The sequence below is a fragment of the Megalobrama amblycephala genome, linkage group LG13 (genome assembly GCF_018812025.1).
Source record: "Megalobrama amblycephala isolate DHTTF-2021 linkage group LG13, ASM1881202v1, whole genome shotgun sequence".
In the NCBI taxonomy this organism is placed as follows: Eukaryota; Metazoa; Chordata; class Actinopteri; order Cypriniformes; family Xenocyprididae; genus Megalobrama; species Megalobrama amblycephala.
Window position 1 is genome coordinate 37,398,796 of NC_063056.1, and position 15,559 is coordinate 37,414,354.

Sequence of the window (15,559 nt, forward strand, 5' to 3'; positions counted from 1 at the left end):
AATCGATACTTTAATAGATCATTTAATCAATCATTTAATCGAAAAAAAAAATCATTAGACTAATCAACCATCAAAATATTCGTTTGTTAGCTAATTTTAAAAAAAAAGTATTTATTTTGTGGCGGGGCTAGCTCCAGAACACCGAACATTTGACTTTCCATTTATAGGCTTTCTTAAGCCAACATCAGTTTTAGCTTCTAGTTTAACTTGATGCACTAAAATATTACAAGTATATTGACATATTAAAAAATATGACAAAAACAACAAATTTACTAAATAAAAAAAAAAAAAAAAAAAAAAAAAGTCAAAATATTAATAAAACTACTATAATAATATCTCAATGAAAAAATAAAACTCCAAAAGGTAGGTGGTATGATCATGCTGCCTTCTAAGACAGCTTATTTTTGGCCAAATTCAGCTAAAAGCCCTTTAAGAGATGATGCGTGTATAATTGGTAGGTTTTTAAATATTTGCACATTATCATATGTTGTAGTGGACAAAAATCTCAGTGGACTCAGTATTGTATATTTATATCATGTTATTTACAGCATACAATACAGATTCAGATCTTCTGCATGATGTTATGTTAGATCGCACATTCTCATAGATACAAAATGCAAAATGTGTTTATTTCTTCTGGAGTAGGTGCATTAGTGAGCATTAGCATATTTTACATTAGCATCAGCTCAGATTCCACTGAAATATTTAATTTCAAAACATGTTTAAATATTTAACAATGATTAAACTGGTTGGAGTTTAAAACAAACTGACATTATCTCAGTATCATTTGAAATCCAATGAACTGTAGCTTTAAATTGTGCATTTTGTGTTCATTTTCAGCATCATTTACCTACTCCATGGATAAAAACATTATTTAAAGGGATATTTCATCCATAAATCAACATTCTGTCATCATTTGCTTGATCTAAGTGATCTAGAAGTGTTGTCAGTGACAGTTAAGTCAGAGAGGTATTTGGGGGATTGATTGCAGAGAGCTTTATAAATAAATACTAAAATGTTCAAATCAATTCAGTATCAGACAGGCAACCAGTGTAGAGAGTGTAGAATTGGGAGATTTGGAGATTGAGGAGAGAAGTAGCCAGATATATAACGAGTTAGAGTAGTCGAGTCGTGTGGAAATAAAAGTGTGAATAACTATTTCAAAGCTGTCAAAGTGGTTTGAATTTAGCCAACCAACGTAGGTGGTAAAAGCTGGCGCTAACTATGCTATTGATTTGTTTGTCTAGTTTAAGACTACTGTCCTAAATTTTTTACGTTGGTGGTAAGGTATGGGGTAAGGGTGCCTAAATCGATATATAATTTCCGTTAGAGACTTTATTTGGACAAAATTGCTTAATTTGGGTTTTATCGTCATTCAGTAACATAAAATTATTTGTGAGCCACAGTTTACGTTCATCAAGACATGCCTCTAATCTCTTGTGCACAGAGTTATCTTTATGTTTTATAGGTGTGTAGAGTTGGGTGTCATCCACGTAGCAGTGGTAGGACACACCAAATCTACTCACAATTGATCCTATGTATAATGAGAATAGAAGTGGTACCAGAATCGATCCCTGGGGTACGGCACAGAAGAGGTGAGGATGAATGAGCACCTAAACTAACTGAAAAATCTTCCATTGGAAAGGAAAGACTTGAACCATTTGAATACTTTCTTCAAATGGAGATGTTTAGGAGAATATATGAGCTTCTGTTTTTGATATAATAGAAGTGGACAGTGATATGTACTGCCAAAAAGGACACAAAACAACATTAATTTATCCTAAAAGAGTCTGTATCATGTCTTATTTCTCAGGTCTTCTGAAATCCTTTGTTTGAGGAACAGACCCAATAATTTGCCTCCATGGATTGCATGATCGTATTCAATTAAAAAAATCATGGCGTGATGTCAGCGTATCCCCATCGAGCACAACATCTTTGTTTGTGTTTCACAGAAGAAATAAAATAATATGCAAATGATGACAAAATGTTAACTTTTGTATGATATAGTGCTATCAAGACACATCTTCTGCCGATTGCAACAGTTTCAGAGAATCAGTTCCACAAACAAAGACTCTTCGCCTTTTCAAATGGCTCGTCTTTTCTTAGCTGTCACTGTGTTTCTTGATCTGTGTTATCTTTACATACTGAGCTTCAAATGTTTCCCTTGTCTGTCACAAGCTTCTTTTGTTCAGTAAATTCCCCTGTTGTCGTGTGCTTTTGGTTCTTGTCAGCAGTGCAGGATTTTAATGAAGGCCTTGCGGAACTCGATGTTGAAGGTGGTGTAGATGACGGGGTTGACGGCGCTATTGAGGTAACCCAGCCATGTGACAGCGCTGTAGAGCGACGGTGAGATGCAGCAGCTGCCGCAGTGAGCTTTCAGCACGTGCGTCAGGAAGAAAGGAAGCCAGCATATTATGAAGACACCTGCAGAAAACACAAGCATCAAGGAGAGATGAAAAACAAATGAAAACTACTTCAAAAACTTGAGGCATTAGAAAGACTGAAATAAAAAAAATTATTTGTAAAACATACTCCAAATAAAATTATTTTTTAGTGAACACTGAAAAAACACTACTGTTTGATTTACAGTGTAGGAGTGAAAAGGTGCCTATAAAAAATACAAATGATTGTACCATGGTTCATCTGAAGTCTAATGACGCCTCTGAAAATATGAATATTAAAGGTGTACGTGATGAAGTGCTGTTGAAGAAATACTGAATATCAGCACTCTTTGAATGCCGCTCGTCCAATCAGATTAGAGGACTCCAACTATCTGTTGAATAATGAATATTTATAATGTCACATGTACTGCTGCTTTAATGTCAAGACTAAAAGAACAAGGAGACATAAAATTACGTAGTACAGCAGCACTCATGTTCACCAGCGTGGGCAGCAACTACAAACCACCTGGAAATATTTATTGACTCCAAATGAAGATCATAGAAAGATGCTTCAATCTGAGAGAAAGAAGAAGCCAGTTTTCTTTGCCAGCATGAGATATTTCAATGTAGACATCCCTGCACTTGAAAGTGGACTCAAATCAGGGTTATTATCATTAACTAAAATAAAAACTATTAAAAATATTTTAGTTAATTGAAATAAAGCTGAAATAAAATATAAATATTAGATGGAAAAACTTAAGCTAAATGAAATTTGGAAATGTTGCCTTCACACCTGAGTTGAAGCTTAAAAATTACTAACCGGAAATATATAAAAACTAAAATATGAGACAGGGACAATAAATGGCAATAAAAAAACATGCCAAGTGTCCTGCTACCTGGAAGCTTATTTCTGCCACAAAAGAAAAAAAAAAAAAATTAAAGGGTAATTTCATTTTAAGACTTTTTAATCTCACAATTCTGACTTTTTCTCACAACTGTGTGTACATTTCGCAATTCTGACTTTTTGCTCTGTGAGAAAAAAAGTAAATTGCGAGAAATAAAGTCAGAATTGTGAGATATAAACTCGTAATTGTGAGGAAAAAAGTAACTTGCGAGACATAAAGTCAGAATTGTGAGATATAAACTCGTAATTGTGAGGAAAAAAGTAAATTGCGAGACATAGTCAAAATTGTGAGATATAAACTCGTAATTGTGAGGAAAAAAGTCAATTGCGAGACATAGTCAAAATTGTGAGATATAAATTCGTAATTGTGAGGAAAAAAGTAAATTGTGAGACAGTCAAAATTGTGAGATATAAACTCGTAATTGTGAGGAAAAAAGTAAATCGTGAGACAAAGTCGGAATTGTGAGATATAAACTCGTAATTGTGAGGAAAAAAGTAAATCGCGAGACAAAGTCGGAATTGTGAGATATAAACTCGTAATTGTGAGGAAAAAAGTAAATCGCGAGACATAAAGTCGGAATTGTGAGATATGAACTCGTAATTGTGAGGAAAAAAGTAAATCGCGAGACATAAAGTCGGAATTGTGAGATATGAACTCGTAATTGTGAGGAAAAAAGTAAATCGCGAGACATAAAGTCGGAATTGTGAGATATAAACTGGTAATTGTGAGGAAAAAAGTAAATCGCGAGACATAAAGTCGGAATTGTGAGATATGAACTCGTAATTGTGAGGAAAAAAGTAAATCGCGAGACATAAAGTCGGAATTGTGAGATATAAACTGGTAATTGTGAGGAAAAAAGTAAATCGCGAGACATAAAGTCGGAATTGTGAGATATAAACTGGTAATTGTGAGGAAAAAAGTAAATCGCGAGACATAAAGTCGGAATTGTGAGATATGAACTCGTAATTGTGAGGAAAAAAGTAAATCGCGAGACATAAAGTCGGAATTGTGAGATATAAACTGGTAATTGTGAGGAAAAAAGTAAATCGCGAGACATAAAGTCAGAATTGTGAGATATAAACTCGTAATTGTGAGGAAAAAAGTAAATCGCGAGAAATAAAGTCAGAATTGTGAGATATAAACTCGTAATTGTGAGGAAAAAAGTAACTTGCGAGACATAAAGTCAAAATTGTGAGATATAAACTCGCAATTCTGATTTTTTCTTGCAATTGCTAGTTTATATCTCGCAATTCTGACTTTTACCGCAATTGACTTTTTTCTCACAATTGTGTGATATAAAGTCGCAATTGCAAGAAATAAAGTCAGAATTGCTAAATATTAACTCGCAATTCTGACTATAGCTCGCAATTTACTTTTTTACTCACAATTGTGAATTTATATCTCACAATTCTGACTTACAATTGCAAGTTATAAAGTCCAATTCTGAGGAAAAGACTAACTTTTTTTTTCCTCAGAAGAATTGTGAGTTTATATCTCACAATTCTGACTTTATATCTCACATTTCTGACTTTACAACGTGTTATAAATTCTGAGAAAAAAAATTTGAATTTCAAGATATAAACTCACAATTGTGTTTTATGTTTATATCTCACAATTCTGACTATATAACACGCAATTGCAACTTTGTATCAAGCAATTATATCTTCTTACCTAAAACGATGGCGAGCATCTGTGTCGCCTTTCTTTCCTTCTGCTGCGACAGTCTTCCTCTCACTCTCTCCTTCGCCGCAGCTCCTTTCTCTCTGTCTGCGTTTCTCTCCCTCCATCCATGGAGGCCGTTCATGCTTTCCTGAAGGGCGACCCTGCGCAGTCCAGGGGCCGAGAGCGTGGAGCAGGGCCGCACGGGACTGGGCGCAACAGACACCGACAGGGAGATTTTAGCATGTCCAGGCTGCTGCGATTGCTGTGGAGGCTGCTCTCTGTCCTGATTCAGAAAACACATGGGTTCCACGTCCAGAGGATGGACCACGGCCTCTTTCACCAGCGTCTGTCACAGAGAACATGATTCACGGCTGATTCACACAGACATTCACGCTTAGGAAGTGACTGAACGTGAGAGGGACAGTATGAACAGTCAACAGTGCTTTACCACTTTCTTGCGTTGTGGAGCGGCTGGAGGAGGCTTTACTATTAAAGTACACAATTTCACATCTTCAGGATGAGTACACTTATTCTGACAAAAAGAGAGAGAAAACATTGAAACAATGTGACAGATTGCTGTCACTAGTTCATCATTGTAATTATAATCAAAAAGCATGTTATATCTGAATACTAATAAGATAATGTGTGATTCCCAGCAAACCTTGCGAGATCTCTGTCCATCTCTGGGCTCTGGATGGAGGCCGTGTCTGCGTGAAGGTGCGGTGCGTCTGCCCCGTCTGCGCAGGACCACGCAGATCTGCACATACACCATCAGGGTCACAATGAAGGGCACGTAAAAGGAAGCAACAGAGGAGTAGACCACGAAAGCAGGGTCGGCAAAGCTGCAGTCCCTCCCTTCTTGACTGGCTGATATGAAAGACAGAAAGGAGAAGAGTAAATCTCATGCAAGCATGCAGTTCACACCAAAATCGAAAGAAAACAAATAAGAAATCATATTTTGCACATTGAAATTATTCTAATCAATAACATCAAGTACATTTTGTACTGCTTCAACAGTCCTATTTTGCATTTAATAGAATAAATAAAGAAAGTCACACACGTTTGGAATCACATGAAGGCTAGTAAACATGACAGAATGTTTATTGCTGAATGAATTACTTCTTTAGGAATGTTAAAGAGGTCATATTATGCTCTTTTACAAAGTCTTGATTTTGTTTTGGGGGTCTACTATAATAGGTTTTTATGCTTGAAATATTCAAAAAAAATTCTTTTTCACATATTTGTCATTGCTCCTCTCTTCCCAGTCTGTCAGTAATGATCTGTTTAGTTCCTGTCTCTATGAAGCCCCTCCTTCTGAAAAGCTCAATGTGATCTGATTGGTCGACTGGACCAGTGTGTTATGACTGGTCAACCGCTTAGAGCGTGTTTGGGAAATGTCACGCCCCTTACCATAATTGCAAGTTTCAACACACTACTAACTCAAATCAACCAGGCCCCGTCCCTTTATTTTGCAATTATTTAAATGAGGAATATTGTGACGTGTTTGTTCCCGGAAGAAAATCAGATATTGGATTGATTTCAAGGCCCTATTAATAATTTTTAAAATTTTAACTGGTCTCTCTCCCTATCATCTGTCAGATCTTGTTATTCACTGTGAACCCAAATAAGTTGGCAAAAGTCAAAAAATTTGAGACAATCAGTTGCCTTAAAAAGTTTAAGTTAAGAAATTCAAGGTTTAAGTAAGCAGAACTGGCAGATTTTTATTTTCTACTCATACATTTTAATTGTTCTTAACTTTAAATGTTTGAGTACACTAATTCATACATTTAATCATATAATCTCAATGTAAACTTAGCTAGCTATAACAAGCTAATTCAAAAAAAAATGCTAATTTGCTAACATGTTAACAATAGCATGGCATAGCACTTGCTAAATGAGTACAGCAATATAAAGTATTTAACATACTTGCTCTCAAACCAAGCCGCATGCACCACTCGTCACCATGATGGTAAATCTCCAAAAACCCACATTAAACAGAAACTCTTCTAAATTAGCATAACAAAACATGAATCACTACTAAATCTCCCACTTAACATTAATATTGCACAAAAAAAGTTGTTTACTCTCCCTTTCGAGTGCTATGGGCAAAGCATGCTGGGAAATAGAAATACCAGCCCAGTTTCAGATAAACTTAAGTTAATCTAAATTAAAAGAAATAAATTCATAAAACTCAAAACAATGAAACAGTTCAGTTTACTTAAAATATATCAGTTCTGTTAACTTGAAAGAAAAATAAAGTGCTAAATATCCATAAAAGTTAATTTGACTGAACTTTGAATTTTGACCATTAGGGTTTAAAATGTTCTACACCAGCCAATAAAGAATTTGAGATCTGCTGATAAACCTTTGCTTCAGGTACCGGTCTTGACTCAAGTGAAAAGCCGATTGTGCCTTTTCAATAGCTGGACCCTAGGTTATGGAATAATTTACTGCTCTCCATCCACTCTGCCCCACTTTGAACACTTTCAAAATGGCTTTGAAGAAGCACTTTTACATCTTGGCTTTTGAGTCTGACCCTGGAGAAAACTAAATATTAGTTTTTATTATTTAGGTTTCTTGATTGCTTTGTACAGCACTTTGGGCTGCACTCGTGGCAGTCACTCATAAAATTTTTTTTTTATGCTGTTCACTTTATTTAAACAATTTATTTTGATTCAACACTATTGTATTAGGTTTCTGGTTCAAATTTAATTGCTTCATGTTAAATTGACTTGAAACGATTACTTTTTGACTTAACTTGATGTTTTCCTATTAAATTTACATGTTTCAATCAAGTAAACTCAACCAGGACTCAGTCAAACATGACTTTCACTTCCTATCATGCTTTGCAAAGGGGCTGATCTGGGAGAGTAAATGTTGAAATAAAGTGTTATTTTAAGCCGTTTTTAGCAAGATGAGAAAATGGAGAGAATTTTTTAATGTTTACTTTCTATTATGTTGGTAATTAAAAGTTCCTGTTATGTTAATAGTTTTGGGGGTTACCATTGTGGTGAAGTGAAGGGTTGAGGACCTGCTAACAAGAATCAAAGTTCTTTAAATGATAAAAAATAACTGCTTTGGGCATGCCATGGATGTAACAAAACTGTCTTCTGGCTAACCCCTAATAATGTAAGTTTTAACAGATTAAAGATTTTGTGAATATTGTTCTTGAATGCATTCACTAAATAAACTGATCAATTAAATTGGATTATTTATTTTAATTTTTGTTTGATATTAATTTTAGTATAATTGAACGTAATAGTTTTGGACAAATTAAGAATGTTAACCTGACTCAACTAAATGGCATTGAATTGGCCTTATATAATAAACTTAAGTTTACTGAAATAAATAATGTTAATTAAATGCAACATAACCCAGTTATGTGGAACCTGTTGACATAAAAAAGTTAAGTAAATCCAATATATCATTAAATGTGCTTTATAAGAAAATAAACTAAACTAAAACTCAAGACTATAATGGAGGCGCTTCAGGGAGTTCAGAAACAGTGCGCACTGACATAGAGAATAACTCCCGCTGGAGTGACCTTGTGCTTTGTAACTTTGCAGAACTTTTTCATGATCAAACAGCAACATTATACAATAAAAAAAAAAATTAAAAAGCATAATAGGTCCTTTTTAAAGAAACTTTTAAACCTTGACTCAATGGTTCCTGCAAACATCATTTCACAGCGCTCACTGTGGAAACATCATGCTTGATGAACACTGTTTTTATTGTTTAAGCTCCTCATCCACAATCCGAAGGACCCTATGCAAACACAAATGCCACTTGAGCTGAAGAGGGTCTTGCTTACTGAAATTCAGTCAGGGAGGTGTTCGATCATCCTCCTGTCCTATGCTGTTGTCAAGGTGGTTTTGACACGTGAAGCATATATATATATATATATATATATATATATATATATATATACATACACACACACACACACACACACACACACACACGAGCACTTGGAGACAAGAGAGCTTCAAAATTGAAATAAAAAGACAAATGATGGATAAGTGGAGGCTTCTCAATACTGAATACTTCTCAATACTGAGGTCAACTAGTTAAAGTTCTGCTTTATTTCCTTGAACAGTTGAGCTGGAGGGTTGGGTATTTTAGTATCATTGATAGTTTTGTTAATATTTTGAATTACATTTCATTTTTATATTTTAATTTTAGTTAAAGTTTTAGTAATTTTGTTGTGTGCTTGTCTTTATTATTAGTTTTTTATGGCTTTATTGTTTTTATTAAGTTTTAGTTTATTTTGGTTTTAGTTATTTTAGTAGCCTACTTAAAGCTGCAGTCCGTAAGTCTTTGTCGCCATCTCTGTTTGAAACCTGCAATTGCAGTTATGTGCGGAATTATCATCTGCATGTGGGTTGTGGATTGTGCATCGGCACGGCTCCTCAGTGCGGAATTTTCCCCTGGGAAATGTCAACTGAACAAGTAAGTAACAAATCTGCCACTTTTGTTCTGACAAACTGAGGAAAAAAGCATTACAATAAATTGAGCTGCCATTGATGATTAAATCTAACGATGGCTTAGCTTGGATCACGTCAAACCATGCAAATTATTATTGTTTAAAGGATCTGCCACCTGCAGCATCCTCACATGCGATATAGCCTACTAGCTGGGACTCCTTTTTTATGTAAACAGGCGTGACGTAATGATGCAAAGATAAACGGCTGCATGCTCAAATTTCACGCAGAAACCCACCAGTACCGTGCGATTAGAAAACATTATTACAAGCTTACCATTGTGAATCGGGCTAAGGTAAGGAAATAGTTTTGGACACTGGCTGGTTATGTTCTTGCTCAAAAATTGATTTTGGATAATTTTAACCAAAAACAGTTACGGCTCTAAACTAAAGGAAAATGAGAAATTTTGTTACGGTAAAACTGATGCCATCGCTACTGTTCGTATCACTGTGTATCAAACGCAGAGGAAGCCTCCAGAGCTGAAATCCATATACGGTAATGGGCATTTCGTTCCTGACACATGCTATAAATGGTAGACCAATCACAACAGACTGGGCCCGTCTGACCAATCAGAGAAGAGAAGGCTCTCAGAAAGTAGGGGTTTAGAAAGACTGGATCCTTGTTCGAACCGTTTTAGACACTGTGAGAAAGGAGGTGATGTGCAATGTATATCACCAATGAAACAAAATCTAGAGCAAACTGAGACTTTTGCATTGCCATGCAATCTAGAAAAAAAAAAAAAAAGATTTTTTTTATTTTTTTAAATAATTAATTCAAAGCTCCTGTGACCTATCCGTAATGATTCCCACTGAGATAAAAAGAAATATTGCCCGGAGGATGTGTTCTTTGGAGGGATATTGGGATTTGCTCTTATTCCCAAATCCTTATCACATCATATCATATACACAGTCACATGACTGTGCATGATAGCTGATCTTTAGAGCTTTAACACAAAGGAAATCACACATAGTGCCCAGAGTGCAGACATGATAATTATGCACGGAGGGAAACCTCATTACAAGTGCATGAATCCAGCCACGTCCCTTTGGATGGAAATCAGCACAAAAGTTCACTCTGCTGTTTCAACCAATGAAGTTCATAAAAACTCAGATAGAGGTCAGGCTCATAGGACGGAATTAGAGAGCTGGAGGAAGAGAAATTTTATATTAAGCTCGACAGGTTTTGAGCAGCGATGACTCTGTCCTGTTTCACTGTTTTAGAAGAACTTCAGCTCTTCATTCAGGGTGCGTTTACATCAAATCAGCACAACTGACATGGTGACACTGAACACTAGAGCCCAACCGATATGGATTTTTGGGGGCCGATGCCGATGCCGATGCCGATATTAACTCGAAAAGAGCCGATTTATAAGCCGATATTTTGATTTTGAAAATAAACTGGATATTAGACCCATTTCCTATAAACTACACTTACACAACATTCAATAACAAAATATCTGCCTGTTCTATGTATGTGGGCTGTATAAACCATTTTCCAGAAGGGATTATGTTAAAAAAAGCTTAGATTACAGTCTCAATGACTAAACAATTGCACATCAAAAGTATATATTTTTTAATGATCAAAAAACAGTCTGGTTTTAAACATTTAACAGTTTTACTTACTTCCAGTTGAAGCTGGTTTTAACAGTCTGTGTGTGTACTGTAAATAAATTATAATACTAAAGTTAAAGTAAAAGAGCTATACCAAACAAATTCAATATTCCACAAAACCATGTCAATGAATTGAAAATAAAATTAAAATAAGTTAAATGGGAAACACTGCAGATATATTTAGAATAAGTTAAACGCTAACGTTATAGTTTGACCTCTTATTAACTCGCGCTTTTCCACTGATAAACATGGTATTAGCTTTGTGGCTAATCTAATATAGCAATGCATTAGCGGCTGTAAGTGATGTTACAGAATATTTAGAAGTGATAATGATAGGACCGTTAGCTAGAACTACCACACTGTTTTATATACAGTGTATGAACTAAATCTACAATCATTTCACATGACGAACGACAGACTCACCGTCAAAAGAGTACATCTCCGTGGCATTTGGGTAAAGTTGGATTTATATTCACACATTCGGACTTCTGATAAATTCAGACTTTCCAATAAATGTGCAATAAATTAATGTTTGCGAATTTTAAGCAGCGACATGATATTGACAACCAACGATTGTCAACTTACAACATTTTTCACAGTCGATCAAAATAGGCAAGTGTTGATTTAATGGCATATTTACTTGTGAATGTCCACTGAATGTCCAATGTAATGTGATTAACAAGGCTATTGAATACTGATGTCCGAATGTGCGAATATAAAACCAACTTTACCCAAGTCTCCGTGGCTCGGCTGATAGCTTTCTTCTGTAGTGGATTTCTGGCGCTGTTGTCAACTGGGGAGTTGCAGAGCTCCCTCTGGTGGGCAAACTATGCAACACTCATAACATGAGTGAAGCATGAGACTCTGTTTCTCATGTTTCATCGGCCGTTATAAACGCCGATGCCGATTTAAATGCAATTAGCTCATATCGGCCGATATATCGGTCGGGCTCTACTGAACACTAAAACACAGGTTCATTTTTTCAACACAAATGCTGGATTGAGAATGTTGGGTAAAGATGCTTGGTTGATTTGACACAATTAGGGCTGATAAACGTTTAATCTATAATTTTGAAGCAGAGAGAGTAAAGTCCTGTCGATTCGCTATAATATAGTTTATTTTGCTTCAGTGTTACTTTGGGGATTTTGCTGTGTACAGTAATCCTTCTGTGAGTGATTTTTAATTTTAACCCAGCAATACAGTAATAGCTACGGTCCCACTTTATATTAAGTGGCCTTAACTATTATGTACTTACATCACAAAATAAGTACAATGTACTTACTGGGTTCATATTGAATTGCAAAACACTTTTGTTGCTATTGAGGTGGGATACGGGTAAGGTTAGGGAAAGCTTTGGTGGTATGGGTAGGTTTAAGGGTAGGGGTAAGGTGTAAGGGATGGGTCAACAGTGTAATTATAAATGTAATTACAGAAATTAATTACAGATGTAATTACATGCAGGTGTTTTTAAAATATAAGTAAAATGTAAAAACGTGTATGTACACAATAGGGGTGGGAATCGGAGAGTACCTCACGATACGATACGATCACGATAAATGGTTCACGATAAAGATAATATCGCGAGTCAGCGATTCTGCGATAATCGATATATCGCTAGACAATCCTATAATGATACATCGCGATATTGGTCTTAATATGAAAACAAAATGCACGTGAAAAGGTTAAGTGCAGGTTAACGGATAAATCCGATCTTATATGTACATTTAATAGAGTTCACGTCACCGAAAGCAAGAAATATGAGGTGCATTTTATTGACCATCAGTTAATTTCAAAATCAAAGACTGCAATAGGAGAGAGCGGCAACAGCACTGGTATAAGGTCTCATTACTTTTAATGAAGATAATTGTGTGTTATGCGTCTGCGACTTACTTTCACTTTCATATGCGGCAGTTTGCGCGTCAGCTTGCTGAAGAGATCTGCGGCGATGTGTGATGCAGTAGCGTTGTCATATCTGACTCTCACATGTTTCAGTTTTAGTATTTTTGGGAGAAGTAAAATTTACATATGTAGTTTCAACAACCAGATGCATTTAGACTGAGCATAGACAGTTTTGACTGGAATGCGTCCCAGACCATCTCCTGAAGTGGTTTGAGCGATCGGATTTAAATCCGTCTCAAATGCGTTTTTAGGCATTTAGACCTGGTCTTTTCACGATCGGATAGCTATCACCAGGTGCAAACAGACCCTTTGACGTTCTTCAAGCGCTTAGATATACACGGAAGCGTTCGAAAGCAGGCGTCTATCAGAGGATCCCTAATATATGTTTTCAAATGCTCCCGTGTATATCTAAGCGCTCGGTGAAGAACGTCAAAGATGTCTACGACTGTCACATCAATGGTATAAAAGTGCGTCAAGACTTTGAACTTAAACGTGGCTGGGGCATCTATTTTACTCACACTGCTGCCCGCCATCCTGTTAATAACCTCTTTTTCTTAGGCTAGTTAACTTAAGTTCACATTTCCCTCATTCATGTGTTGAGCGCCGCCTTGAAATAGGACACTTTGAGCAAAGAAATCTATATATAGCGCTTTATTTTTTAAAATTAAAATATCGATATTTGGCGCAGCGATACGATTCTCGTATCGCACAGAGAAGGATGACGATATATCGCCATATCGATATTTTGTCCCACCCCTAGTACACAATAAGTTCATTGTATCAAATGATTAATTTAAATGTAAGTACATAGTAGTTAAGGCCACTTAATATAAAGTGGGACCATAGCTACAACTATAGTAATAACTATAATAACAAAGGTTGAGTTAAATAAAACAGCCCAGCATGTTAGGTCAAATATTTAACCGAAAACAACCAGCGCTGAGTTTGCTAAAATGACAAAACCCAAAAAATTGGGATGTTTTAAGCCAAAGTGAACTCTTGCTGTATGTCAAAGAACTGCATGAAGATTCTTCTTTTGAGTTTCACAGAAGATCATATGGGTTTGGAGTGATTTTAAGGACATTCTTTTGATGTTGAGTGTAAAAGAAAACATGTTTCCTCATAAACTAGTGATGATGTCTAGATGAGAGTTTTGTACCTGTGTTGTTGAGGCCAAACAACAGCGGGCAAGAAATGGCAAATGACAGGAACCAGACGACAGCGATCATCAGAGCGACCCGTCTTCTGGAGCTGTAGCGTGTGTTGTACAGTAACGGCATGGCCACAGCCGTGTACCTGCACATCAACACATGACACGTTTAGATGAATGTGCAACACATGCTGCTGTTGAAGAAAAATGCAGAGGTGCTTTCAAACTACAGGTGTACCAAATAAAAAAAATGACAATAGTTCCTTTTATGCAACATTGCAGGCAGTAGCCTTCTACATTGCTGTCATATGTGAATGGCGTCCAGTTAAACTATTAGCATTACTGAATTAGACTAACTGAAAGACATCTTTTCACAAGTATTTTTCAGTTGGATTTATATCTATATATTATGAAATCACAATTATGACAATAAAAATTACTTTTTGTCAAAGTTTAGCACTTTTTTTGTACTGAATTTTTACTAATTCAATTTTTTTTTACATTATTAAAAAAATTCAATTTTTCAATAATGTTGATTTTGAGGACAAATTTTGTCCATTTTCTAAGCGGGGTCTCATCATAATGTAACAATATTGAAAAACTGATTTTTTTCAGTACAGAAAAATGCTAAACTTTGACAAAAAGTAACTTTTATTGTTATAATTGTGATTTCATAATATTAAGGTATGAATCCAACTGAAAAATACTTGTGAAAAGATGTCTTTCAGTTTGTCAAATAGCACATAGCAAATAGTGGAGCTGTGCAGCCATCTACTGGTAAAAGTGATAATTTTTTTACTTTTAAAACTGCATTTTCCAAAAGATGGGCAAAAATCTTACACTAAACCATGTCAAATGATCCATGTTATCCCCATGAATGAAAGTTAGAAATGTGGGTCTTTTATAAAGTGAATTTTACATAAAAAGTTGTTTTTGTATATATAAAAAAAAAAAATTGTATAAAAATATTTTTTAATTTATTTATATAAATTTAAAACATATGATAAATCCTACAAAAACTGCACAAATGTTGAGTAAAAACAGTAATAAACAGAGTAAAATTACATTTGTTATTTAAAAAACAATTATTTTGTTGCCTAGGGTCTCTGGAGACCCCAAGGACCCTGAGTGTACACCCTGAACAAAGACCACACAAGGGTTAATAGTTAAGCATATTTACAGTACAAACCTTGTCAGTGAACTATAAGGGCAAAAAAACAAACAAAGCAATACAAAAAACAAAATAATTGTTCATTAATCGTAATTGAGGTAAATTGATCAATTAATCGAGATTTAGATTTTAGGTCATATAATCCAGCCCTATGCATGATACACATGCTATATATTGCAGGATGAGTAAGAATAGGCAGTATGTTATTCTCAACACAGCGACAGTGATTCAATCAAGATGACCAATTATCTATTGCATTTGTCAAACTGTAAACATCAATAACATTGATCAGAATGAAGA

General features: G+C 35.4%; 1 protein-coding gene across 4 annotated transcripts in view; it reads right to left on the reverse strand.

The window, feature by feature from the left end:
- Window positions 1-518: 518 nt before the first annotated feature.
- drd2l (dopamine receptor D2 like) overlaps window positions 519-15,559 on the reverse strand; it is a 31,471-nt gene continuing 16,430 nt past the window's right edge. For 3 of the 4 annotated variants that reach the window (XM_048153871.1, XM_048153873.1, XM_048153872.1), the window contains 5 exons: window positions 14,098-14,234; window positions 5,610-5,815; window positions 5,397-5,480; window positions 4,958-5,294; window positions 519-2,424 (listed from right to left, as the gene is read on the reverse strand). In XM_048153871.1, the coding sequence (XP_048009828.1) occupies window positions 2,228-2,424; window positions 4,958-5,294; window positions 5,397-5,480; window positions 5,610-5,815; window positions 14,098-14,234 (961 nt within the window). In that variant the 3' untranslated portion in view covers window positions 519-2,227. Of the gene's footprint in view, window positions 2,425-2,633; window positions 2,774-4,957; window positions 5,295-5,396; window positions 5,481-5,609; window positions 5,816-14,097; window positions 14,235-15,559 lie in introns of all 4 variants that reach the window. The other variant, XR_007179196.1, reaches the window with a different exon arrangement.